The sequence below is a fragment of the Podarcis melisellensis genome (assembly GCF_964234715.1).
Source record: "Podarcis melisellensis genome assembly, chromosome: 7".
Classification (NCBI taxonomy): domain Eukaryota; kingdom Metazoa; phylum Chordata; class Lepidosauria; order Squamata; family Lacertidae; genus Podarcis; species Podarcis melisellensis.
Genome location: NC_138539.1, coordinates 37,290,698 through 37,318,558, shown reverse-complemented (window position 1 = coordinate 37,318,558; position 27,861 = coordinate 37,290,698). Strand labels below are relative to the sequence as shown.

Sequence of the window (27,861 nt, the reverse complement as noted above, 5' to 3'; positions counted from 1 at the left end):
TTTTAATTACTGCTTATCTGCCCTGAGTTTATACAGGTACCAGAGTTAATAGAAAAGGTGCAAACATGCAACAAGAGACATTTTGATAATAAAAAATGTGTATTGGTTGCTGTACTTAAGAAAGTACTCCGTTACAGGAGGAATGTGGGTTGAAACCGTGGGAGTCTTTGGCCTCCCTGCAGCATTTTTTAAAAAATGAATCAATGAATGAATGCCTTGGCTTCATTCAATGTAAGAAACATATTCTGCAGCAACAGCAGCACGTTGTGCGATGATAGTCTTTGCTGTGTGTTTGCTGTACAGTGGTAAATTGGTTTATGAACTTAATCCGTTCCGGAAGTCCATTCTTAAACCGAAAACGTTATTAAACCGAGGCATGCTTTCACTAATGAGGCCTCCCACCGCCGGTGTCCTTCCACTGCTCGGATTCTGTTCTTTGTTGTTGTTTAGTCATTTAGTCGTGTCTGACTCTTTGTGACCCCATGGATCAGAGCACACCAGGCACTCCTGTCTTCCACTGACTCCCGCAGTAAAGTTCTCAAACCAGGACACTATTTCCAAATCGTTGTAAACCGAATCGTTCTTAAACCAAGGTACCACTGTATCATAACTGGAGTGGAAAGCTTAAAGCAGGCCCTGGGGTCAGAGCTGAATGTTACAGGTGATGAAACTCGGGGGATGGACTACAGATCCTTAGTACCTTTGGGGGGAAATTGAGCAGATCTCAGATAAGATTGTCTACTGCTGATGCAATGGCCTTGGCAGATGATTACTTCTCTAGGGAAGGTCACTGAAAGGCCAAAATGCAAACATACAGTCTGTGAGAACACAGGTGACCAGTTTGGCTTTCTGCTAGGTAATCTTTGGGTCCTAGCTGCCCAGCACCCTCTTTGATACCACCCACTTTTTAACCCAGCCAACATTGGAGCTCTGGCATTGGAGGGCAAGGGCACCTTGAGGTTTTGTGGCAGCAGGTATGGAGATCCAACCTAAGGTCTTCCTCTCTGACATCAGAGAGGGGGTTCTGATGTATCCTACCAGGGGTGTAGTGTAGGGAGGCCTTGGATCAGCTGACATTCAGTTTACAGTGCAATCAAATGTTTACTCAGAAGCAAGTCCCACTGCAGCACTTCATTGGAGCTGACTCCATAAATTATCTTAATTTCCTACAATTGACTTTCTCCAGTAACAAAAGCTTGACTATTCAGTGAATGGATTTGATATATGTATTAGAAATGCAGGGGTGGAGGAAGGTTTAGGATTGTTTGGGTTGCTTTTTTAGACTGACATAGCCAAATTTACTAGTGGAAGAATTTTTTTTTATCGTTTCAGGGATGAGTAATTCTGATGTCATGATAGCTCTTCAACGTGGGTATCGCATGCCACGCATGGAGGCCTGTCCAGCTGAGCTCTATGATATTATGAAAACATGCTGGAAAGATAAAGCAGAAGAGAGACCAACTTTTGAATATTTACAGAGTGTCCTTGATGACTTCTACACTGCTACAGAAGGACAATATCAGCAGCAGCCCTAACAGGAAAAAGGAAGAGCTCCTGCCTCCAAATTGGTGTAGACCTCTTAATGGGACATTGTGGTTGCGCCAGTTACTTTTGTGCATTAGGATATCCTAACTGCTTGTGGATCCTGAAACTGAAGCTCAAGAAAATGTTGCAGGTGACCACTATCCAGCTTAAGGCTTTAATGTCCTCTATTGCTGGCACTTTCTTTCTATTTTTCTTAAGTATCCAGCTTCTTTTGACCCACCAGAAGATCAAAATCAAACTGGAGACAGCTGCAAATGTAATGAAGAGAAACAGCAACAACAACAATTCATGACAGCAACCAGAACTTAGCCCCACATGTTCCAGTCATAACATGCATCTCAAAAAAAAAAAAAGGTCTGTTTTAGGGCCCATCTATATGCTATAGTGATGCATGAGCTCTCGCCACCCGTTTATTTTAACTGAAAAGCTTTTGAGGCTGTGGGAGGGGAGGCGGGAGGACTGTAGAGCCATCATTTATTTGCTCAGAATTGCAACTTTTGGAATGGCTTGCCCACCTGCAGCGTAGAAAACACAGGAATGGCATCTTTCTTAAATTGGAAGCTAGCTTAGAGAGACAGCTTTGCTCATTTTTAATGTGTTTTGCCTTGTAAAAGTGGATTGGATGAAGGGGCTTAAACAGTAAAAGCTGCTGTAGTTTCTATACTTATGTAAAGAGTAAGGTGGAATTGGCACAGTTGCAATGAAGTGAATGAGACATTAGAATAGAGTGGTTCCCCCAATCCCCAGGAGCTAACCATGATTTTAAGCAAGAAACAGTCTTTCTGGCTCACATTACCTCCCTTCAAAGGACCTACCTGTAGAATCTGTAATGCAGTACATTTATACCAGATGATCTAAAGGTATATAGTTTGTTTTCAAGTAGGAATCTGATAGGGATTAAATGAAGTGTAACCTAGAGTCATGGCAGAAACCTTTCTACCAGTGTGGCTCATAAAGCTGCCCTTTTTAAAGGCAGCACTTAATGTTTAAATTTAAAAAGCACAACTAACACAACATTCCCATTAGAAAGTACAGCCAGCTACTATTATAACCAAGTCTATACAATTTGTTGCACATATTACGTAAGTAGGATGCGGGAGTGGGGGCGGGGAGACACTTGAAAATCAGGTTTAAAGGCACTAGTTGTATAAAGTCAGGATTGGACTGAAGTTATGAATAGGATGCGATCTCACTGTGCCTCAGCTTTCTCCAAAAGGGTTGTTTTTTTCTCTCTATCATGCTGAGACTTTTCCAAAATACTTATTCACAACTTGGTTACTATAGGAACATTGTGATTCTAACTATGTTCAGTTGCACAAACCAATATTTTTGTAGTACACGTGATATTTACTCTTTTTAAATGAAGGAATCCAGTTGACAAACTGGCAACCAGGCTGTCAACCTGTAAATACTGTTTTCATTTTATTGTGATTTTAATAAATAAGCATTCTTGAAATTTCAAACCTGGCAGATTTTGAGTATTTTCTAAGTTGTTATCCCCCTGATAAAGGAGACAACCACAGTAAATGGCAGCAACTATATTAAGTCTATACTTCCTAGACAATTGTCTGCTGATTGTCAAGTATTGGTAAACATTTTTATTAGCATAAAATGGCTGCTTTACACATTTCCATCCAATTTCTTCATACAAGGAAAGCAATTCAATCCAATCACAGAATTCATGTAGCTTCATTCTACACATTTTTACAATGGTCCTGAAGCTGAGATAATGGATATTGTGATCTGAACATTAAGGATATTTCTTAAAACAAGGGAACTTCCAAAATTTATCCTAGTACAAGATCAATGGTGTGTTTAATGTGTTCTGGCATTCTTGATGCAGATAGTAGCACTATACAGCAACAAGATAATCTGAGGCCACATTTAAGCCATGCTTAACTTATGTTCAGCAAAGCATTTTATTTTCAAAGTAGAAATTGCCTCTAGTGCTTTTGCCTTCTCTGATTAACCATCAATTCAATACCTGTACTAATTCAGTAGCTGCATTAAACCCTCCCCAAGAAGGATCCTAATTACTCTCTTACTTTGTATGTTGCTGAGGTCACTTGTGACAGCTTGTAGAAGATGCCTCAGGTTTTTCTGAGTCTTTGTCACCGAGTGTTTTAGGAACATCTGCTAGGGTATGTTTCAGATTTGCAAAGAAGCCCTTCTTGGATTTCTGATGCTTTGAATCTGTGCTTAGGAGTTTTTTGCTTTCACGTAGCTCCTCTTGTAGAAGAGACACTGTGGCTTCAAGCTCATTGCCATGCTTAGCCCGGTTTTGAAGACCCTTGACTTCTTCTTCCTGTTAAGCCATGGAAGGATGCATTAGAGGTAGAATGAGTCCTGGCATTTACTGATTTTAATATATCTCACTGGCATCCTCTGAAGGTGAGCAGCCAAAATGAATAAATAGTTAAACATTTTCTAATAGGTTAGAGGCCATCTTGAAATCGCCAGTTCTCAGTCAAGACGATACCTCTGTTGCTTAGCTGGTATGTACAGCAATCTACTTCAAATATAATGAAATGCATTGTAAGACCTCATATTTTCTATTATTTGCTCACCAAAAGCTTGAATAGGAAGAGAGCAGAAAATTGCATTTTCAAGTTAATCTTCTTATCCTGATAAATTTGAAATATAGAGAGTTTCAAGTCATGCAGGAGGTTAAGACTAACAGGTATAGCAGTCATAAGCAGGAGAAATAGCTGAGAGAGAGAACAGTCAAATGCAGCTTTAGTAGCCATGTGACCAACCTTATGCATCATCACTTGCTTAAGTCTATTATTTTCTTCCATTGCTTGTCTGTAGAGTTCATTGGCATCTTGCAACATTTCATTTAATTTCTCTATTTTTAAGTTCAAGGATCTTATTTGCTGCAAAAGAATCTTATTGTTACGATTAGTGTTTAAAGGGAGAGTCAAGTTGGTGTAACTCTCTGCTGCAACCTTTGACTGACTATGATTTTGCTCTATTGTAGGGTCAGGGTTTAGGAATCCGGTAGCCCCCAACCCTGATACTGTTAGACTCCCAACTCCCATCAGTCCCATCCAGTGGTCAGGAATTGTGGGGGTTATGGTCCAGCAGCAACCGAACTACCACAGGTTCCCCATCCCCACCTTACTTATTTTACCAGCCCTTGATCAAAGAGCTCTAAGAAATATTTTGATAATGAAGCAGAGAATCGGGAGGGACCACGGAAGGAATCGGGAAGTTACCTTGTCTCTCTCATCACATTGTCCCTGCGAAGCATCTGAAGCATTGCATTTAAGATCTGTGAAACAAAACAAGGCTAAGAATATTTGGACCAATTTTCAGGAAAAAAACCCTTAAGCTCAAGAATGCAGGTTGCTTACCTGGATCAATATTCCCTTCTGCAGAGTCTAAATTAGGACTTTCTGAAGGCAAGGTATTGAGTTTACCAAGTTTTGCTTTCAACTCTAGTATTTTCATTTCTCTGTCCTGAGCAACAAGATGAATTATAATAATTTTGAATCATAATAATTTACTCAAATGGTACATTTTATTGTAGTAACAGCATGTGCTTTAAAAAAAGAAAAGCTTAGCTGTTCTTCTCACCTGCCCCCCATCACTTTAAGCAACAATTAAGATAACTTTTAGCACCTATTTCCTTATCCAATATGATGAGCTTTGGAAAACAAACATATTTGTGTCACATCCCACTTTGGTCTAATATTTTCTGCATTAAATATATTTAGGAACCCTTTCATGTCTAAAACTTTATTGGTATACCACCAGACAATGTACTTTTGGCTGACACCTGTCAAAATATTTTGGGGGCACACATTTCAAAATACATAGGCACATCCAAAGTCACGAGGATTAACTAACATCACTCTCTCCGCCACAAAAAAACCACAGCCCAATATAACCCCTACTTTTCAGAGCTTTCATTTAACAACTTAACCTTTTAACAGAATTCCTGCAGATACCTTGGAAAGAATGCCAGCGCGTACAATGGACAAAGATAACAAGTTTTAGAGAATAAGTACCTCGACCTTTGCTTGTTCAGCAATGAACTCCTCTACTGGCACATAGTGGTTTTCAATTTGATCCATTGCACACATGTATGCATGCTTCTTTATGGCCTCCTTGTACATTTCAAATTTACTCTCCATTTTTTCTTCATACCTTTCTTTCAGATCTTCTAAGCGTTTACTGGATAGTATTAGCAATGAGAGACAGACAAAATACTTTTAATTACTAATTATCTATACTAATGATTCAATTAACAAGCCTACATAGGGGTGGGTACAAAATGCATACGTCTCCAATCCCAGCACCCTTTTCCCTATCCTGCACCTGAGGTCGGAAGATCTTCCCTCTGAGCAGTAGCACAGAGGAATTGTCAAAATATGTCTCATATCTCATTTCTATTATATAGAAGCCCTCGTTTCATTTAATGGGAAGAACTCCAGTCCCAACCCATAACTAGAAATCACAAATTATGTCCCATGCATGTTTCCTGGAGGTTTCCTGTACAAATAAGGACTAACCTCATAGTAACTGACATCTGGCCAACCCCTCCTCCCTTTACCCCTCCCTCCTTTGCCTATGCCCTCACAGGCTGCCCAAGCCTTCCCTCACAGCTATGCCACCTCCCTTTCCTTATAGCTCAGCCCCTCCTACTTTAAAGGAGGGTAGGAACACTTCAGAGAGCAGTTTGCAAAATTACTCTCTGAAGTTCCTCCGGATCTCCTTTAAACAGATTCCCTGGTCATCAGCCTGCTGGTCTGCCATCATGCTGGAGTTGCTGTGGCCACGTGAACTGCAGCATGAAGACAGTCTTATAATTTTATTACATAGTAAGAAGTAAAATCAATTTACTACAATATACCTTACTTCCTAGTAAACGTGCACTGGATCGAACAGTGAAACTCAGATTTCCATTCAGAAAGAAACTAGAAATGTGAATGCCCACCATTTTCAACAGAATTAAATAATTAAATTCAACAGAATTAAATAATTAAATTCAACAGAATTAAATAATAAATTTATTATTAATTATTGTTATTATATCCTATCACTCTAGTAGTACAGCCCCATTGCTGTTGGCCTGATATAAACATTGAATTAAGCTGAAGGGTGGCTAATAGAATTTCTTATATTGGCCATCCACTGCATTGTGCAAGACACATGGTTCTTGGTTCCATACAAGTATAGTAGTACAAAATCATTTTAGATAAGAGGACTTGAGACAATAGCAGATGTCTCTAACACTTGGGTGTTATCACAGAATATATTTAAATGATTGCTAGAAAGCTATTGCACAAATATTTGGAAAAGCAAGGCATTTTCAAACCAACTGCTTTGAAATAGTCCAGCATGCAACACAAAACAAAAGATCATGGTACATCAGTGGTCTGTTCTAGAATAAGGCATCCATAAATATGATGCCTTATTCTAGAACTGATGGTGTGCTAAGCCATGCTTGGAGTGGTGGGTGCCTGGGGCCTTTCAGTTCCTCACAGCTACAAAGTCTTAAGGCTCACCTCCAGGCTTCTTCTGTTTCCATCAGTTGCTGAAACATTGCTTCGGCCATCTCCTTGCGTATTTGCACCTCAAGGAGCAGCTTGCCTTGCCTCTCTGCAATCAGCTTGCTCTTCAAGATCTCTGTCATTTTCAAGAGATCCTGCAGGAATGAAGTCAAATTAAGAACATGGAATCAAGAGCAGAAGACAGCACGAGGTGCCTGAGCTAACATTTGCTATTCATTAGAGTAGGACTGGGAGACCATTCCCCCCCTCCTGTCAAGGGCCTCCCTTCCCCAACCTTGTGCTCTCCAGATGTTTTGGGCTATGCCTCCAATCAGCCCCAGCCAGCACAGACTTGTAGTCCAAGCATCTGGAGGGCACAAGGTTGGAGAACATTGCCCTAAGGGGTAATCAGCCAAGGGTCACATGCTGGTTGGTAGGGCTAAGAAACCCATTACACAAATGGGAAAATACTTAGTGTTTTCTATCTGCTGCTAGGGATGGAAGGAACTGCCAGTTATGGTTCTCTCAGTTTCTCATTTTTCCAATCTTAAATTTAGTTCTCCATATTTCTGCAGAAATTTGTAAAACCTTGTTTGTTTGGAGAACCGCATCAAAAAATTGAGATAAGTGGAAAAACTGAAGGACTGTGTTTTAGTTCTCTTTTTGTTTCAGAAAGTGTGGATTTGATAAATTCAGCTTTAAATGCAATCTGAATTTAAATTCTTCCCTGTCCCTAACCGCTATAGTCTGTTAAGGATTTAGGCTAGGTAACACTACTCAAAACAGTCCAAACAAAGTATTATATTGATTTAAGAATCACTCCATTAATTTTAACACTATTAAGATTATTTATCTCCTACTGAGTAAGCATGCACCAGATCATCTGAAAACAGTTTTAAACATTACCTCATGGTTCATAATAGTTATATCTATTTCCTCTTCTTCAGAGGAGATACAAGAATCCTCTGGAAGCTGCTCTGCAGATATGTCATCAAAGTGCACTGTAGGCCTATCATCTCTTCCAATATATTTTTTGGGAAAATAATCAAATATTTTGTGTTGGAATGTTTGAATAACCTGAAAAAGAATACTGTGTCAGTGGTTTAAATAAGAGCACAATTTCACAATAAATTGTAGTTTTGCGTTATCTGCCCTGGAAAGTCACAAAGGGAATTTTTAGAACTTCGGGAAGTACACTGCAATGATTATAATTGAGAAGCAAGTTGAAAAGTTCAGTTGTCTAAGGAACCAAGCTTTAAATGCATTTGCCATGGCATATCTGTTCACAGTTTACACTGCAGCTCATATACACACAAAGAACTCAAGCATGTGCGTGCTTTTGCTGAAGCCTTCTAACATGCATGTCTTCTCCATTTACACAAAGAGGAGGTAAGGTTAAGATTTAAGAGACAGAGAGCAGTAAGGTATGCTCTTTTGTTTCTTAAATTTGAACTCTCCACCCCTCTATCCTCCTTTCGGAGTCTGAAAGCTCCAAGAAGTGCAAATGCAGCAGGTAGGTGGCTGATGTGTGCAGGCAGCCAACAACATAAAGCATCCCTGCTAAAATGTCTACACTGGCTGCTCATAGGTTACTGGGCCAGGTTCTGTGTCCCTATATTAATATGCCAAGCCCTGTACAACTCGAGTTCAGGATACCTTGAGCCATTTTATCCCAACTCAGTCTCTGGGATCACCCAGTGGAGTCCTGTAGTTGCTGCCTGTGTTTTAAAAGCCTGGCCAGCTCCAACTATAAGCCAGGCATTTAGTGCCGTTGGCCCCATGATGTGGAACACACCAGCAGCAGCCATTTGGCAAGCAGCCTCCCTGCTAACTGTCAGACTCCTCTTGAAGCCAAACAGACCCATCTGTTTTATGGTATATTATATTTTATTGCATTTGTATACACTGTTGTATACAACCCTGGTATTTTATATGAGTGTGTGGTATGCCAATAATAATAATAATAATAATAATAATAATAATAATAATAATAATTTATTTGTACCCCATCCATCAGGCTGGGTTTCCCCAGCCACTCTGGGCAGCTTCCAAGATTAAAAAGACATTAAAATGGCACACATTAAAAACTTCCCTAAACAGGGCTGCCTTAAAACTACAAAAACACCACACACACATATTTGCTGCTGTGAGCTGAAGACTCAGAACATCGACAAAAGACATAAGAGTCTTGATATATATCAGGCATGTTATATTTGAGGTTGTAAGACTAGCTGCTACATTTTTTAATGTTGTCGTGCATTACAGTTAGATGGCCCAAGCAAGTAAGTGTTCCTAGTAAAGAGGTCAGGATCCTACAGGCTACTTGGCATGGAGACACCTCAGCCAGGAAGCATTGGCTCATAAAGAAGATAATTTCCAAACGGTTGTCTCCACCCCCATCGTTCAGCCTGGACACTGAGGTCCAGCTCCAAGGACCTTCTGGTGGTTCCCCCACTATGAGAAGTGAGGTTACAGGGAACCAGGCAGAGGGCCTTCTCAGTAGTGGTGCCCACCCTGTGGAACACCCTTCAGATGTCAAGGAAATAAACATCTATCAGACTTTTAGAAGACATCTGAAAGCAGCCCTGTTTAGGGAAGTTTTTAATGTTTGATTTTTTTATAGTATTTTTAATATCCAGAGTAGTTGGGGAAACCCAACCAGATGGGCGGGGTATAAATAATAAATTATTATTATAATTTATTAGTAGTAGTAGTATTCACCCAGGAAAAAAACAAGGTAATGGGGTATGTTGTGAAGGGCACAGCCTTTTACTTACTTGCTTTGCTACAGCAGAAAACTTCATTACATGCAATGTCTCATCATAGGTAGAAGCACACTGGTTAATATTGACAATCATGCAAGCTTTGCCTTTACCACAGAAGAATGGCTGGAAGAGGCGGGTCAGCTTACTCTCTCTGAAGGGAATGTATGCTGGCCTTAATCTTAAGGGAAAGTTTTATTAACATTAATTTCAACATGATTTGTAAAAGCAAGCATGGATTCAGACATGTGTGATTGCTATCTGCCCTTTATCTGCACATCAAATACTTATTAGGACATAGCTGTTTTCACATTCAACAGATTGGTCTCATATTCATTCATTCATTCATTTCAATTATTGCCAACAGACTATTCCATCTACTTATTTTTTAAAAACTAAAGAGAAGAATAGTGCTATAACACTATATTGCAAAAATGCTAAACAGTTGTACCTTGGTTTTTGAACAGCTTATTTCCCAAATGTTTTGGCTCCTGAACGTTGCAAACCTCGAAGCGACTGTTCCAGTTTGCAAACTATATTTGTAAGCCGAAGGTCCGATGGGGCTTCTGCAACTTCTGGCTGGCTGCAGGAGCTTCCTGTAGCCAATCAGAAGCCACGATTTGGTTTTCAAACATTTTAAAAGTCGAACAGACTTCTGGAACAGATTCTGTTCAACTTCCAAGGTATGACTGTAGTACTATAATGATATAGCATTATGGTGTTACAGCACTATACCTCTTTCATTTAAAATATACGGTAATTATAGCCATGAAATCATTTAGCAATAACTAAAATAAAGATTAAAACAAAACAAAATTGAGTCATAAAATAGCAAGGGTCATAGTGAATGCCTGCTGAGAAGTACTAGGCTGATTTTCTTAATATGTTTTGACCATGTCAAAACCCCCAAAAGACAGAAAAGGTGTGCTAACGGCATCTATACCCAGTGGTTTTTTTCGGGAGGGGGGATGCAGTACATATGCCCCTAAACATTTTGTAAATCTAAATTTGGCCTCATTGAGGGGCAGTATTTCAATATGAGTAGAAAAATGAGAGTACCCCTAAACATTTTTTTAAGAAAAAAAGCACTGTCTGTATCTATGAAGGCTGTATTACTTTTCCTTTCTTCTGAAAAAACACAGAGATTTTTTGAAAACAGAGAAATGGCATAAGCAGCACAGAAAAAATGCAGGCTGTTAATGACTGGAGGACAGCATAATGTGGCTGTCTCATAAAAAGCGTGCATACAAAAAAATGAAAATAATAATGTTAAAATATGTTTTCAGCACTCTTATCCAATGAAACAGACACCTTGCTTCTTGGGGAATATAAACGTATAACAATAGGTTAGACTAAACAGTTTTATGTGAAACTGGTGTGAAGATTTACTTTTGTCACTTACTTAGGGTTTTGATTTTGCTTTAGAGCTGCAATGCATTTTCCAAGAATAAGAAGAGAATTATTAATATTGCCTGCTTCTTTCAGTCTGTCTCCAAAGGTTTGTGCTTTATGGCATCGTTCTGATCCAGCCAAGTCACAGAGAGAAAGTCTGTACAAAGAATGCAGCTGATTTTAATATCATTCTTTCTTTTGGAATTAATTTTTATTCGCGTTTTTACATACAGTTCAAAAAGATTAAGTAAAGAATAAATGGAGAAAATGAAAACAAAATCACAACAAACCAAAGACACAACACAAAACATCTAAGGACTTCCTATCAATCTTTCAATCCATCAATCAATATTTGAATTTTAGGTAGCCTGGTACAACACAGACTCATAGTATTTTTAACAAGTAAAACACACACTGTCAAGTAATAACTTTTATTATTGACCCTGTATTTTTACTGTGTTTTGGGGTAAGTGTGTTCCAATGGCCACCTTCAGCTTTTGATAAGCATGTCACAAAGTTATGGATTACTGTGACAGTAAGAAGCTGCAATGAACTGCCCCATCCTGTCGGGAGGAGGAGTTTCTAAGCTTTTACTGTCATTTTGTCCTGGAACGATAGACTGTGATCAAGACTTACAATTAATTTGAAGCAAATCAACTTCAAACTACAGGTGATCAAATTGGCTTGGTTTTTTAAAAAATTAAAATCTCAATAAAATGCATATGTATATCAATTACGAAAACAGAACAAGTAAACATGCAATACAGATTGATGTGATATTTACAGTAAGCCTGCAACTTATGCAGGGGTTACGTTCTGGGGATTGTCCCTAAAGCCAAAATTGTGTATGGTCAAAATACATTGGGTTCAATGGTGGGTGGGATTGCCAAGCTCATTTCCCTCCAAATCCTGTCCCGTTTCTAATAATAATAATAATAATAATAATAATAAATTATTATTATTCTAAATAATAAAAATATTATTTTGCCATGCACATAAAGTTGAATACACACAAGTTAATTGCATTTAACTTGCAATTAATTGCAAGTTGTGGGTTTACTGTATATTAATATCCCTTGACACCTTAAGACAGTTTCCCTTTTGTAGCACTGTTAATCTGTTACTTAACTGAACAGTTAATGCTGACTGCAATTCCACAAACAGAGAAAACAGCAAATTGTAGCTAACTAGAATTTGAAGTGAATGCTTCTGATTTCCCAGCTGCATGGGAAAGAAGGTATGCTAAAGGACTTAGCTCACTTCAGCTTGTTCCTGGCACTAGAAACCAAGGTGGGGAACCTTTTCGGCTCTGTGGGCCAGACCCTTATAAAATTCTAGGCTTGTAGACAAAACCTGATGCAGGAGGCTGCCCACCTGTCAATCAGCTGATATCATAATGATGTCAGGTGGTTGGGTTCCAAAATCAGGACTTCAAAGTACTACACAGCTCTTGCAAAAAAAAAAGCATCCCATGAGATGCTTTAAATGCCCAAGCCTTTGACTATTCCACCCATCTGTTGATGAACGGTGAAGCCAAAGGGTCAGAGACCAGACTGAGGATTACAGCTTTGATGAGGAATTGTGGGAACCTCCCCCTCTTCCTGCTCCTAACCAGGATCCTGAAGCTACCCAGGAACAGTGGAGCAGTATAGATTTAGAGAATTGGTTTGCAGAGGGACATAGTTCAGAAAACAACAGCTGGGCAGAGCTGAATGGGGAACAGCTAGGAGAAGCAGAACAGGAAGAGAGAGAGAGATAACCGACTCTTCTTCGCTGGAAAGTGTCCAGCCTCTCTCTCCAAGGGCAAGGAGAGCTGATAAGGTTGCTACACAGAAGGCTCCAGTGGTTGCGAGATCAGGTTGCAAGAGGGGGGAAGTGACGGAGATGACTTGGGGGGAAGTAGGAGGAAAACTTAATTGGGAGCACCTTTACTCCCAGAATGGCTGAGTTGTTCTTTTGCTGTGATTATTAAACACTTTTAAACTGGCAAGGTAATTGCTTTGTTCTGCTGATGCACAGCTAAAGGGGGGGGGGGAGCCATTTCTCCGAAGCCTGACACAAAGCCTGCTTTCTGCAAACATTGGAACTCGCTAGTGCAGCCAGTTCAGCAGGCTTGAAGTTTGCTTTCTCTTGCCAAAGCTTGTGCACTAGTAGGTGTGTTCTCTACCTGCCTCACACCTGACACCACATATGATGGTTTGGAGAACACAGGTGGTTTGGTGAAAAACAGCCTTGTAGGCCAAATATGAACTAATGGCAGGCCTGGCCTGGCCTGGCCTGCAGGCTGAAGGTTCTCTACCTGCTATAAACCTTGGCTTATCATGACATTCCCATACAATCAGTTTGTGTACTGAGTTACCCTGTTCACCTTGATAGATGAAGCTACACAAACACAAGGACAAAAAGATCTACATACTGCAAAATCAAAACACACTGTGGCATTTGTACAAGCACATTTACAAAGAAGAAGATTTTGTCTTCCCTCAACTTTCTCTGCACCAGGAAAGCAGTGAGACCTACAAAGCAAAGTCTCAACATTGTTCCAGTGCCAAAGACAGGAGCTCCAACCATAGGCCAGTAAAAAAAATGCTTGCACTTTAGCATAGTTTAAAACTGAGAACACTAGTTTGTCCTCAACAACTTTGCTATAACTCCACACAAAGGAAGATTCACTGTAGTACATATTTAGCAGAAGCAAAAAAACCACTTACTCAGAGACTCCAAGAACTCGTGGCACACTCTCATCACTCAAGCTGAGCAGTCGAATAGAAAATATACTGTGACTGGAGGAAAAGAGACACAAGTTCAATTTTTTAATCATGTCATTATTTAATTACTTTGTATTATGCTCTATAGGGTGGCGCTGTGGGTAAAACCTCAGTGCCTAGGACTTGCTGATTTCAAGGTCGGTGGTTCGAATCCCTGCGGTGGGGTGAGCTCCGGTCGTTCGGTCCCAGCTCCTGCCCACCTAGCAGTTTGAAAGCACCCCTAAGTGCAAGTAGATAAATAGGTACCGCTTTATAGCGGGAAGGTAAATGGCGTTTCCATGTGCTGTGCTGGTGCTGGCTCGCCAGATGCCGCTTAGTCACGCTGGCCATGTGACCCAGAAGTGTCTCCGGACAGCGCTGGCTCCCAGCCTCTTAAGTGAGATCAGCGCACAACCCTAGAGTCGGACACGACTGGCCCGTACGGGCAGGGGTACCTTTACCTTTACTTTATGCTCTATATTGTGCTTCTTTACTTTCTCCTGTGGGGCTTAACTGATGTAGTGCTTGAATAATCAATTCACATATATATGTGTTTGACATCTGTCTGGAAGTATTAATATTATTTAGTGTTTTTTATTCCTTTTATATTACAAAGTACATAGCTTTAAAAAAGTAGAAGATATAAAGAGATGGTATCTCAAAATAGGATGGGGTGGGTGTTTAAAAAAAGAGAGAAGAGAAGAGAAGGTATCTTACAATTAGTCATATTGAGATAATGCATATAAACTTTACTTAACTGAAATTTTGGCATACAGCACACAAGCAACTTACGAACATTTATCTTTACAGGCTTGGCCAAAATGTGTTATACAAAATTTGAAAAGGGTCAGAAAAGGGGTGGGCATCCAGAGGTGGAAACTTTGGCAATCCCACCCACCATTGAACCCAATGTGTTTTGACTATACATAATTTTGGCTTTGGGCGTGATCCCCAGAACATAAGCTCCATGAAAGTTGTGGGCTTACTGTTTAATAATACAGCAAGCCACCCATAGAAAAATAGATTTCTTTCTATCAAAACATCAAGACTCCATAATGTGCACTGGATAACATATCTCCTATAATGATCAATAAAACATTTTTGCCTGAAAATATCCCAACTTTAATTTTGTCCTTTGAGTCTGATAAAGGAGGTCAATTTAGCCATTAAAGCAGAGTCCCAAATTTTACCATACCATTCTATAATTGATGATACACCTCTGCCTAGAATTATATTCAGATGCCAAAGCTTCATAATACTCTTAACGTGCTGTTCTTCAATGTGCAGTTTTTAACATGCAAAAGCATTCATCAGAAAAAAGTTAGCTATGTCTAAGGTCCATGCAGATCAATGGGACAAATTCAGAAGTCCCATCATTTCCCCTAAGATGGGAAAAGTCCCATATTTTCCAAACTTTCCCTGGGTTGGAGGAAATATTTGGAAATTAACTTGGCATGTGGGTATATCCCATATGCTTATTTTTAAGCTAATTATAGAGAGGTTAAGGGGCTACGGTTAAGGCAATATATTACTTTTTCTTTAAATTAGATTATGTAAAAATAAAAATAAAAACCAACACACCAAATACAAAGTAACCTTGAAAATTGGCAGCTAGATTCCAAAATAAATCTAGTGCCAGTAGAAAGGATAAAGGGCAATAGTCAAGAATACAGTGTTTAGGATATCCACACTCTCTCTCCAAAAGCAAAAATGGCTGGACTCTGGGTGTGAATGGCCATGCTCTAGTCTTGTTTATCTATCAGGGCTAGACAGGCCCCTTCTGCAATTAAGAAGGGCTAAGTCTCCTTCTCCAAGTCTCCTAGGAAACACCACAACACAGTTGCAGCCGAGTGATCATTAACGAACAGATAGTTCTCAACATTAATCACTGATTTTTCCACAAGCAGAGATCCTTCTAGCCAGGAAGTCCAAGATAGCATATCCTTCTCGTAACAAGAAAGGGGCATTGCTGTCGCAGGATATGAACCAATTCATCCTCATTTGGGTTCTGCCAGTGACTTGCACACATCAAGCAGGTTTTAAGATTTTGATCTAAACAGCAGCCCCTAGTGCTGTATAAAAAACAGGAACATCCAGGTGTGCAACTTGCCACGGGCACAGAGAGCTGCTATTTGAAGAATGCTGTCATCACCCAGTAGCATCAGCTGGTAGACAGGTGTGCATGCTGTCGGGGAAATGGCCTTATGGGCCCAAACTGGCCTGTGAGCCCATAAATCATAGAATCAGAGTTGGAAGGGACCCTGAGGATCATCTAGTCCAACTCCACACAGTGCAGGAATATGCAGCTGCCGCATACGGAGATCAAACCTGCAACCTTGGCGTTATCAGCACTATGCTCTCACCAACACAGCTATCCACCCCTGGTTTAAAACCCTACATAGTTAATTGTGGTCTTAGTAATGCCATTAGCCTAATTCAATAAATATTATTTATTGAATTTATAGAGCGGCCTATACTAGGAGGTCTCAGGGCAGTTCACAAAATAAAATCAAAATATAAAACCAAAAAATACACAATCAAAACCAAAACAACAACCCAATAACGACCACCACCTCCTTAAGGAACAAGAACATCTAAAATGAGACTGCAAACCTTCTGCTTGATTGTTGGTTCATCCTGGTGCATGCCAAACTTCTGTTCTTATTTCCTACTTTAAGAATTTTGCAAGCCTCATCTGTACTCTTTATACTGATCCACTTTAGGTCTGGGGAAATAAGGTATTTTATACAATTAAGTATGCATAACCATCAGAAAAACAGCAGTATGTAAACATTTTGGCACGTTTACAGCATACAGCACTTTTCTACTTGCTTACACAAGAAACCAGACCCACTGAGTTCAAAAAGTTTTACTTATATACATAAATGGGTGTAAGGTTACAACCTAAGTGTGAGAACATAATGGAGACCAAGATAGATTTGAAACAGCAGCAGCCTAAAGCAAGGGTGGCTAACCTGTGTGACCTTCCAGATGTTCTTGGACTCCAACTTCCATCAGCCCCAGCCAGGGATGATGGGAAATGTAGTCCAACAACATATGGAAGGTCACAGGATAGCCACACCTAATGTAAGAAAGCAATAAATATTATTGTTTTTAAAATTATACTAAACTGGAATCAAACCAGAATTTGAAGGACCACAGATATAAAGTATGGATTTTTGGATTTTTGAATAAAAACAGTAATACATAAACAAAATGGCATATTTTTAAATACATGTCTGTCTTCACGAGTTGGGGCAGCATAGAAGTATTATTTTTAGATGCAAGATGAACAAGATTTTGGTGATCAATAACTGATCTCGCACCTCTTAATTTGCTTTAAAAGCAGCTGGCAGGGAACAGGGGAGGGAAGAAAACGGATGTGTGTTGGCTTTGAATTCAGAAACTCCTTCACCAGCACTACAGATGCCCCTAGGTTCTCCTTAACAGCACAAATAGCCATGATATAAAAATGGTGGGGGAAGGTTAACCATTCTCAAGCACATGGAGCCATAAGTGGCCATCTGTATTCAGTGACTATAACCAAACAGCTGAAAGCAATCCATCCGTGGAACCTTTTCAAGATAAAACATAACAAAAACATGGGCGAACTTCATTACACCTTAGATTGTTTACAATGGAAATCAAGGCTTACAAGTGCATTCTGTACATTTATTTGGTCTTGCAACTACTTGCTAAATTTGGCTGAGAGTGGGAAAGCTGCGCCCCCTGGTGTCAAGAGATTCCTCATGCAGCTGAAGCTGTCCACTGTCCAAGAAATAGTACAGTGGTACCTCGGGTTACATACGCTTCAGGTTACATACGCTTCAGGTTACAGACTCTGCTAACCCAGAAATAGTACGTCAGGTTAAGAACTTTGCTTCAGGATAAGAACAGAAATCGTGCTCCGGCGGTGCAGCAGCAGCAGGAGGCCCCATTAGCTAAAGTGGTGCTTCAGGTTAAGAACAGTTTCAGGTTAAGTACGGACCTCCGGAACGAATAAAGTACTTAACCTGAGGTACCACTGTATTTGGCTAGATCAGTGGGTTTCAACCAGCGTGCCATGAATGATAGTCAGGGGTGCCACAGGCAACACTGGCCTCTGTCCCTCTTTCCTTCCCTCCCTCTTCTGACACCCACTTGCATCTCTGCCTCCCAAAGGCTTGCACAGCTGTTTATTGCATCAGCCCTGGCTGTAAGCTCTGCAGGCAAATGGTGCCTCTGAGAGACACCTCTTTTGGGGGCGATGGGGGGGGGGGAAGCAGCTCAAGAGACCAGGGATGGCAGCAGCTGCTGCCCATAGGAGTCCCAAGGAGAGGGGAGAGGAGGCTGAGGGAACACTCCACAAGGGAGGGTGCTTGACAAGGGTGAGAGGCTGCCAGCTCTGGAGGCAAGGGGTGACATAACTGGGCTCCTGAACCCCACAGGGGTGCCACAGAAAGAAATGTAGTTGGTCAAGGGAGCCGTGGACTCAAAAAGGTTGAAAACATCTGGGCTAGATGGACCCAAAAGAGTAATTATTCCTTTGAAGCAGTACCACCAAAGTTGCAGCATTACCTTTTACGTAAGAGTTTCCTCCCTGATCTTCGCATATCCTTAAAACTTTGCGCTTCTGATTTTTCGATGCAGGCACTACATCCAGTAGGTCATAGATGTACTCATTGTAGATTTCAAAGAAAGAAACCCAAACAGATGCTAGGGTCCTGGGGCACTTGCTATAAACCTCAGAATCTAAACATTCAAGGATGGTGAATAAAGGGAGTGTTGTTTATTGTAAGGTTACACTTATTTAACTGCCCTTTGCCCTAAGGTCGCGTTCCAACATTAAAACACAGTATCAGAAACAGTTTAAAACAACTTACAGCAGCAGAAGGTATGTGCAATTTTTGTTCTCATTTATGGATACTTCCTCCCAGGACAGCTATTGCACCATTCTTGTTTAAGCATTTGGTGCAAGGCACATACTTTTGCATTACTACACATTATTGCACTGAAATCATTGGATGAGGTCTCCTGGTTGCATTGTGATTCACTTAGTGGTAACCAGGAGGGGGGTCTTTTCAACAGCAATGCCATTCCTGTGGAACCACCTCCCCCTCTGACAACTTTGGCACATGCTGGAAACACATTTATTCCTGGAGGCCTTTGCTAAACATCAGTACCAACTGGATTCTTTTAAATGCCTGCTCTGAATTTAATCATTTCATTTTGTGATATTACATATGAAAGTCAATATACAAATATTTTAATAAATAAACATAGGGATATTCTTTCTTCCAATATCCTACAAAAATTAATCCTGTTTTTATACTATTAGTAAGCAATGCTATAGCGACCATTTCACACAATTCTATATGCATTTTAACCACAAATATTCACCCATTACCTGATTCATTCAAAACAAAACTTGGTGAGCTACAGCTACTAGAAGTTGAGCCTGACGCACTTGAAGATGTGATAGACTTTGAAGTATTTTCAGTATCCTTGATGAAATACAAAAATGTCAAGGTTATGTTGCTGACTCTGTATTCACATCTTTTAATTTCTACAGGAGGCAAGCTATCCACCAATTAAGTTTTTTAAAAACAAAGCAACTGGTATAGTTTCTAATTAAATCAATTTTGAATGGGATATTCCCAATAATTCAAGGTAAGTGCATTTTTAGAGATTATTATTAATAATAATAATTAAATCTGTATAGCATCCTTCACCCAAATATCCCAGAGAGGTTCACAACAGGAAAATACAAAATGAGAATACAAAATATATAATAAAACAAAAACAAACCAATAACCTCCCTCCCACAAACACATTTTTAAAACAATAGAATGTTAAAAAGCCAAATGCCTGGTTGAAGAGAAACACTTTCATCCCCAAGAAGAATTCAAGATGAAAGTCAGACTTTGGTTGAGACTGAAAAAGATATGTAAGAAAGGGAAAGTATGTTGTGGCCCTCCAGATGTTGCTGGAACTACAACTTCCATCATTCCTGACTATGCTGACTTGGCTGATGGGTACAGGAGTCCCGGAACACCTGGAGGTCCACAGATTCCCCACCCCTGATCTAAGGGATTGAGAAAAAATCCATAGTGGTATTTATCTTATTTCATCCTTCCTTCCATAGACCTCCATGCCAAACAGGAAAATGCTTTGAGAAGTCCCCTTGGATGCTCTGCTGCATTATCATAATAGCTAAAGATTCCTCCTGAAGTGAACAGCATGATTCAGCACTCAGAACTACCACACCTTAGAAATGCACAAGACTAGGTCAATAAAGCCAACTTGTTGCACACAACATGCACAGCAGTGGCATGAGTGCATAAATGCACAAGAAGCTAAAAACACCAGTCATGCATGTTTCCTGCTTTCGGAAGTGGTCTCAAATGCAGAAAAGAAAAATCAGAGTATTTATTTATAAATTACTTTCATTCCAACCTTTCAGAAGCATCTTACAGAACAATCACTTTAAAACAAGCACACAAGCCTTCTCTATAGATGTTTTTTGTTGTGGAGGGAGGGGGTAATTAAAAAACACCAATCCTCCTATCAAACTGGGAATATCTCCTCGCTCACACAGTACAGGATATTCCACCATTCTTCATCAGAGTTTCTTTTCTTTCAGTATAGTAAGCGGCTCACATATACGTCAAACAAAGTTTTAATAATAAAGAAAATTGTAACACAATAACATACTGTCTGAGAGAAATTAAAACAACACCCTGAGGCAAGAATGACAGTTGGTTTCTCTACCTCAGTGATGGCCAAACTTGGCCCTCCATCGAACTGAACTGAACTGAACACCCAAAGGGAGGGGCCAATTCCAGAGCACAACACTTAAGGCCCTCCCACCAGATGACAGACATTCTACTAATCAAATTACGCCCCAGCGCCTTTCTTACAGTTATGAGAAGCAAGGCCACCACCTCATTTGCATTCGGAAGCTTGAGAACCTGCTCTCTATCAGCATAATGTGGCAATGGTGGAGCCAACAGCTCCCATAAAGCCCCATAACCAGTGGTGCCAACCTCCTTTCCAAAACATTTTAATCTCACCCACATTTTTCAAAGATGTCCCAGTGTTTCAAAGAGAAGTGCAAGATTAGGTGGCTATCTCAGGATCCAGAGGAATTCTGGGGAAATTAAGATGGCTGTAAACCAGTGCCCATTCTTGCCACTGTTTGCTGCGGTGTTTCCACCCCACATAATCTAACCCAAAGAACTACAGCAGTGCTATAGTCCAGAACCCCCTTAAACCAGGCCCCTTGAGAGGCTGTATGAATTTGTTGTTGGGGTTTCCAAGGAATGTGTAGTTCTACATGGTGTGGATTTTAACGCAGGATCTGGGAGGGTGCTTGCCACTAACCTCTTTCAGAGAAGCAAGAAGGGCAGCTTTGATGGATTCTTCTTGCTTAACCTGCATATCATTTAGCCTCTTGGTAAGATTGCTGAAGCATGGTTTTATGTTCATCTTTGGATACTGTCTTCCCCTTACATGGTTAAATATGAGATCAAGAGAGCGGGGAAGGATACCACCGTCTTTTGAGCAGCCTGCAGAAACAACGAGCCTCTTTTAAATACATGCCATTGTTAGATCGTTTGTATTTGACCCCATGAAGAATAATTGGATACCTTGAACAGTGAAACTTTTGCCTGCGTTAGTCACACCATAGGTAAACACAAGTCCATTCACTCCGTTGATACAAGTTTTTACTATGTCATTCATTGTGCCTTCAAAAAATTCACTTTGAGAAGTCTCTGGTCCAAACACCTAAGTAGAGAATAGGAAAAAGTTTTACAGGGACAGTGAGGAGCAAACTGTACACATGAGGTGTGAGTGGGATCTCTGACTAACTGAAGTGTTAATAGCAGCATCCATAGGGGCCTACTTCAAGCTGGGACCATGGAGCTTAACGTTTTCTCACCACCAGTCCTTCCCTCTCCTACAGAGTTGCCATTTGCCTCATGAAGTCAAATGATACCTATATGGTTTTCCCCATGAGGCAAATAGCAACTTTGGGGAAAGGGTGATTAGAATGGGGAACGACTTGGAGGTGAAGGGTTAACCTCCAAATCCAAGTGTAATTATTCTGATCCAAATTAGAACTTTCAGCAGCTAGTGATAATGTTTTTTTAAAAAACCCATAAAATATGTTATTTATAGATTCATGTTGCATCCAGTTTGGCACAGAAAAGCAGTTTAATTGCTTTGCTTATGACACGTCATACCATGCCACAGCCAATTTGATCCTCAGAGCAATGCACCACTGAATCCTCTTAAAAGTATTTTTTTAAAAAATGAATTTTTATTAACAGGCCAAACACATTACATTATCCAAATCACATTAATTCCAAATTATACAGCCAAATTTTAAATTTTGTTGGGGGTACCCATACATCAAGCTCCGAACGAGTCCAAACATCACTTATATTGCTGCTTTAATTAAACAATTCTATCCAGTTCAATCCAGATAGTCCTTTATTACTTTCTTCATCTTCTTGTTGTTATCGTATATTCCTTTCTTTGCGATCTCTGATAATCTTCACAAGCAGATTAAAAACAGGCATCCTCTGTGTGGGTTTTGTGTTCTCCAAAGATCATATCACTCAGGGATATCCGCCATTCCACACTTCCATAAAAAATTAATCTTCGGTATGTCCTTTATTTTTCTCAGGCTTGCCAAATATTTCAGGAGGCTCTGTCAGGTTAAAATCACATTCCTTCTCATTCCAATGATCCTGATTCTCCTCCCCCTGTCTTTCTTTCTTAGGCAAGCCTGTCTTAGCGAGATGCCACTTTACACTGCGTCATAAAATTTTCCTCCGTTCTCATTGTTTACCATTCATCTCTTTAGCTATAATCCATTCCACACAGCTCTTGAATTCCTGCTTGTGATTAGTAAAACGCAACGATCTTATCTCTTTCTGGGGTGGAGGGTTATTAATATCACATAATGCAAAGAAAAAAAGGTTTTTTTCCTCCACCCCCCTTCATTCCAAACATACAGTCTCTTAATGGTGATTCATCAGAAGATTTACTTATCCGTCCGTCACTCCCGGTCACAGAGATCCATTAATCAGCAGTCTTATCTCTCGAGCGTTGCTTGATGTATGTGCTTCAGCTTCATTCCAATCGTATGTTTCCAATTATAATTCCGAGCTGAAGCTAACCAGCACGCGCTGATTGGAATCAGCGTCAGGAAGAGCTGACCTCATCGAGGGCTCGTGCCAAGTGACCGGCACCCCCATCTCACATACCCGGGGGTGCATTGTGGACACCGCAGGCAAGGCAGCCCCCCACCTCCTTAAGGGGGTAGGAAGACTGCATACTTCCCATAGCAGCCTCTTAATTACCTCGTATGGGTCAGAGAGATGTTATTGTCAGCCATCTTCCAATGCGCCACCTGGTGGCCCCCCCCTCTTAAAAGTATTGTTGATGTTTTATTAGAAGAATTTCATTTATTGAAAAGTGGTGAGAAGGGAGAAAAAGAAAAAAGTGAATGAAATTCAAATTAAAGAAAAATATTCCATTACATTTCCACAAATATACAAATGTGTATAGTCTTATTATCCTAACACAAATTTCTTTAACAACAACCTCATATATTCTGTATAAAGTTGTTACAAATATTATATTTATCCAAAGAAAGTCTGTGTCCATAGACAGTCTGCTCATATGTTGCTAATGTTGTCATGTTTGTCAAGCCACTGATTAAGGGGAATCATATTTCTATTCTTCCAGTTCAACAGTATTGGTCTCTTAGCCACCATGTGCGTATGTAGAATCCATTTTCGCTGTTCCACTGTCACTTTCCATACAACTGGTATAAAGTTCAAAAGAATAAACACCTTTAAGAACTTTACTATACAGTACAGGAAAGCGGCATGCAATTAATGTAATGGTGCACTTTAAGGCTGAAGTCCTGTGCATCTGTTTGAGAGTTAGCTATATTTTGCTCTGAGTTCTCACTACTTACAGAAACAGGAGCAGCCTACACCAAGTGTTTTAATGCAGTCTGCTTTATGCACTTTTATTTATTTATTTATTTTCACCGAAATTGGCCCTGGAGGAGAACTCACCTGTGTAAAGGTGAACTGATGTGCTGATTGTCCAATTCCCTTTTCACTGTTCTTCATAGCAGTAGAGTATTTAGGTGCGTGAAGAGTCACTGTATCTTGATTTTCAATAATCAAACAGTCCTTAAGAGCACACAAGTTATTTAAACCAGTTTCCTAAAACATTCTTTGCTTACTAAATTGCATGCTACAAACCTGTTTTACACTTACTGGCGTGGTTTCATTTGTGAGCTTTCGGTGCATGCGATTCTGCCGCTGTGTAAACACTGTACTTTCAAGTGCATTTAAAGCAGGTGACTTCTCCCAAAGAATCCTGGGACCTGTAGTTCACCACTCACAGAGCTACAATTCTCAGCACCAGGACCAGCAAAAAAACTTGGCACTAAAATGGCATCCCCTCCTCACCAGATTAGAAGGGGCGAGGGAAAATCTACATCAAGAACAAGGTGATCTGTTACCCCATGCAGCCTGAAGCTGCCGCTACACCTTGCCTCCTGAGTGGGCCAGCCCTGCTCAGCACCCTTAAACTATAGTTCCCAGGATTATTTAGGGGCAGTCATGTGCTTTAAATGTGTGGTATGCATGCAGCTTCAGTGTGCAAGCTGCACTTTGACGTAGTGTAGTTAAATGCAAAGTTTCAAACATCAGGGGTATGGTGTTCCCTAGATGGCATTGGACTATAGCTCCTATCATCACTGACTATGCTGGCTGGGGCTGATGGGAGTGGGACTCCCAACAAACTCTGAAGGTTACCACATTGCCTACCCATGCTCTGGTGCAAGAGAGCCAGTTTTCTAACAATCTCATTGGAGCATTTCAGTGGTACAGTTATCTAAGCATCATCATCTAAAAACCTAGACTGCTATATATGTCATGCTTATCCAACTGTTTTAGTGTCCAAATCTTGTGAAGGGTGACTCACAGCAAGTATAAGCAAACTAACTATATGCATACTAAGGCAATGTAACCTCATTGTGACAATGGAGTTTGGAGAAGGGTAGGTAAGTACCACCAAACAGCATATTACAGACAAAAAATAGGTAAAAGATTTCTATTTCCCAAACTGTTTTTGAATCCAATTCCCCACAAAAGATTTTAAAAAATGATGCCATATTTCACAACTAACCTGGTTTTCATTGTTTTCAAGCTCTGCCTTAGAAAACGGCCGCACTCTCAAGTATACTTTCAGTGGCTGATACATCGCCTTAAAAAAAAGAATAATGAATTAAGGCTGAAACTGTGAAAATATTAAAGATGGTTCTTAAAGTTATACATCACTATACTTCAGTATTATCAGTCGTCAACATCCTGTCGTTTGTCTTCATGCTTTGCCTAAGCTTTGACTTCTGCTCAAAAAGATGACTTCTCCACCTTAAAACTTTCCTTCTCTTTAACACTCAGATAGTCTCCACCCCTCCCGCCCCTGAGAATACAATTATAGAACTGCATTTTTAACCAAGAGTGGCACAGTGAGGGTATTATATGTCTTGCAAATCCTATTTGAACTCAGTGAAAACGCCAATAAAATGCCCATATCCAACACCCGACTGCTTCCCCTACTTAGTTCACTGCAAAGTTAAAACTGAGTGGAAGTTTTATATTTCAAAAGCTGTAAAGTCTTAATAGCTGCGTCTTCATTTGATAAATTTCTAGAATTTAATATAGTACATTTTAAATACAACTGCCCCTGTTTGCCCTAGTCAGCTTCTCCATGTTGGTATTGATAAGTCAATGGCTATACCGAAGTCTATTGCAGATTGGTTTTTAGTCTTTGAAATATATGTCTAAAGGAACAGAGTTTTCATACTATTTGCTATGCACAACCAATAGAAAACCACACAAATGTTTATGAAATTAATAGCAAGCAGCCCACCTCCTCTTCCTGCTCATCTCTGGTGTTGGATACTTCTGACGAGTCCATAGACATCAATTCTGCCATACCCTCAGCAGTGGATGTTATTCTTTGTCTTTCCTGACAATTCATTCTTTTACCGTATAAGATGGGGAAAAGAAATAGCAGGTCTGTACACTATCCAACTTTTAAACAAGACACAAGTGTATATATACATATTTTATGGACATTAGATCACTTCCTGGTGAAGTCAATGGGTTGTATCTACAACAACTAAGTTCTACTTCGGCTGCACTGAAATCAGCACGAGAAGTTAGGTGTAACTAAGGGATGTCCCATTGATATAAATGACTAATTCACTCTGGATCCAACTCAATATTACAATTCTCGATGTTTGCTATGTGAAGGAAATCCACCCACATGGATTTTAACCAAAAAGTAATAGTAGGTGACAAGGAATTTAGTTCTCGGAGCCTTTCCAAACGAGAAAAAACCACAGCCAGGACAAGGCACCAAAGGAAGATCACTATAGTGGTACCTCGGGTTAAGAACTTAATTCGTTCGGGAGATCCGTTCTTAACCTGAAACTGTGCTTAACCTGAGGTACCACTGTAGCTAATGGGGCCTCCCGCTGCTGCCGCATGATTTCTGTTCTTATCCTGAGGTAAAGTTCTTAATCCAAGGTACTATTTCTGGGTTAGCAGAGTGTGTAACCTGAAGCATCTGTAACCGAAGGTACCACTGTATTAGCAATGACTGCTCCTTCCCCACTCATTTGTCAAGGTTTAAAAAATGAGTACAGGTATATGGCAGATCTGGAATTCAAGTCCAGGTTCCTGGTTCCACCTTCCGCACTTTGCTATCGTTCCAAGAAATCAAGGGTTTTCTTGTTGTTTTGTTTTTGCTCACCAGAACATGAACAGGCTATAAGTAGCCATGTTCATGAAGCACAGCGGCAGCAACCAAGTCTCAACAGGTCCACTATTAAGCCAGGCAGCACTGGAACATAAGGGAGGGCCTTTTAGTGGGTCAGATCATTGGTACACCTAGCTCAGCATTGTCTACACTGACTGACATCAGCTCTCCAATTGGTCTCAAAAAGAGAACAATTCCCAGTCTTCCCTGGAGTTGTGAGAAATTGAACCTAAGACATTCTGCATGCAATACAGATGCTCTGCTCCTGAGCTACAGTCTTTTCCCCAGCTTCTGATGTTGAGCAAGAATCTCTTAATTTTACAGATCCAGAATGACTAAAGACATATCATCGAAGCCTACAAAATGTGTACATGACATCAGAAAATGAATCTGGACCCACCATCAATGTCTATTCAGCATGTAGAAGAGTAGTTCAGTGCATGCACAGAGTTAACGGCACCTGTACTAACAAATCTATTCTTTTTTCAAGCCGGAAGATAAAGGCATGGTAAACAGCACTTCTGAGCTGGCAAAAAACTGTATTTCAATTGCCTCCCATAAAAAACACCAATTCCCAGAATGTGAGATAAAAAGAATTAGCTCCTGGTTCTGAAAACTTACTTAATTACTAACTAAACTTGCATATGCACAACACTTTACACCTATCAATACATTACTTCAAAAAATGCCTTTATTCCATTATTGCTTCCTCTTTTCATTCATATACCTAGTTTTACTTGCAGCTTGTCCTGAAAGGAGAGCTTAGGCCCATTGATTCCAATGTTCTCAGGCTTACCTAACATTGAACAGGGTCAAGCTAAATTGCTGCAATCTTCTGCACACTTACTTGGGAGAAAGCTCCATTGAACAAAACAAACTTCTAAAAGAAGGGCATGCATGGATTTGGGCTGTTAGACCCTTCCTATACCTGCATTCAAACTTTTCCTTATTCTTAGTCTTTATGCACATACTTGTTTTTCTTTACCAAATTAACTTTTTTTCTATCATGAACTTTACATTTTCATCATACATACCTGTTTTAATACTCCTACAAACACCGCTAGCTTCTTATGTCTT

At 40.1% G+C, this 27,861-nt stretch overlaps 2 protein-coding genes across 12 annotated transcripts in view; one reads left to right on the top strand and one right to left on the bottom strand.

Annotated features, from left to right (window-relative positions):
- Window positions 1–3,008, top strand: part of LYN (LYN proto-oncogene, Src family tyrosine kinase) — a 46,398-nt gene extending 43,390 nt beyond the window's left edge. For all 7 annotated transcript variants that reach the window (XM_081917558.1, XM_081917555.1, XM_081917556.1 and 4 more), the window contains exon 13: window positions 1,333–3,008. In XM_081917558.1, coding sequence (XP_081773684.1) covers window positions 1,333–1,535 — 203 coding nt within the window. In that variant the 3' untranslated portion in view covers window positions 1,536–3,008. The remainder of the gene's footprint in view (window positions 1–1,332) is intronic.
- LOC309373377 (kinesin-like protein KIF20A) lies at window positions 15–26,863 on the bottom strand. 5 transcript variants are annotated; one of them, XM_081917525.1, is made up of 19 exons: window positions 25,891–26,195; window positions 25,144–25,221; window positions 24,021–24,140; window positions 21,573–21,711; window positions 21,307–21,491; window positions 19,331–19,427; window positions 18,502–18,675; window positions 16,558–16,669; window positions 13,909–13,980; window positions 11,208–11,354; window positions 9,821–9,986; window positions 7,950–8,120; window positions 7,059–7,198; window positions 5,559–5,724; window positions 4,902–5,007; window positions 4,764–4,819; window positions 4,302–4,421; window positions 3,591–3,850; window positions 15–176 (listed from the first exon to the last, which is right to left on the bottom strand). In XM_081917525.1, exons 1-18 carry the CDS (start codon window positions 25,999–26,001, stop codon window positions 3,608–3,610), a joined length of 2,403 nt encoding a protein of 800 aa, XP_081773651.1. In that variant the 5' UTR covers window positions 26,002–26,195; the 3' UTR covers window positions 15–176; window positions 3,591–3,607. The 5 variants fall into 5 exon arrangements, 4 of the variants coding, with proteins under 4 accessions (XP_081773651.1, XP_081773650.1, XP_081773652.1 ...); XM_081917524.1 differs by lacking the exon at window positions 15–176 and adding an exon at window positions 26,779–26,863 and having other exon boundaries at window positions 2,945–3,850; window positions 25,891–26,002; XM_081917526.1 differs by lacking the exon at window positions 15–176 and having other exon boundaries at window positions 2,945–3,843; window positions 4,298–4,421; window positions 25,891–26,196.
- Between the last annotated feature and the right edge of the window lie 998 nt (window positions 26,864–27,861).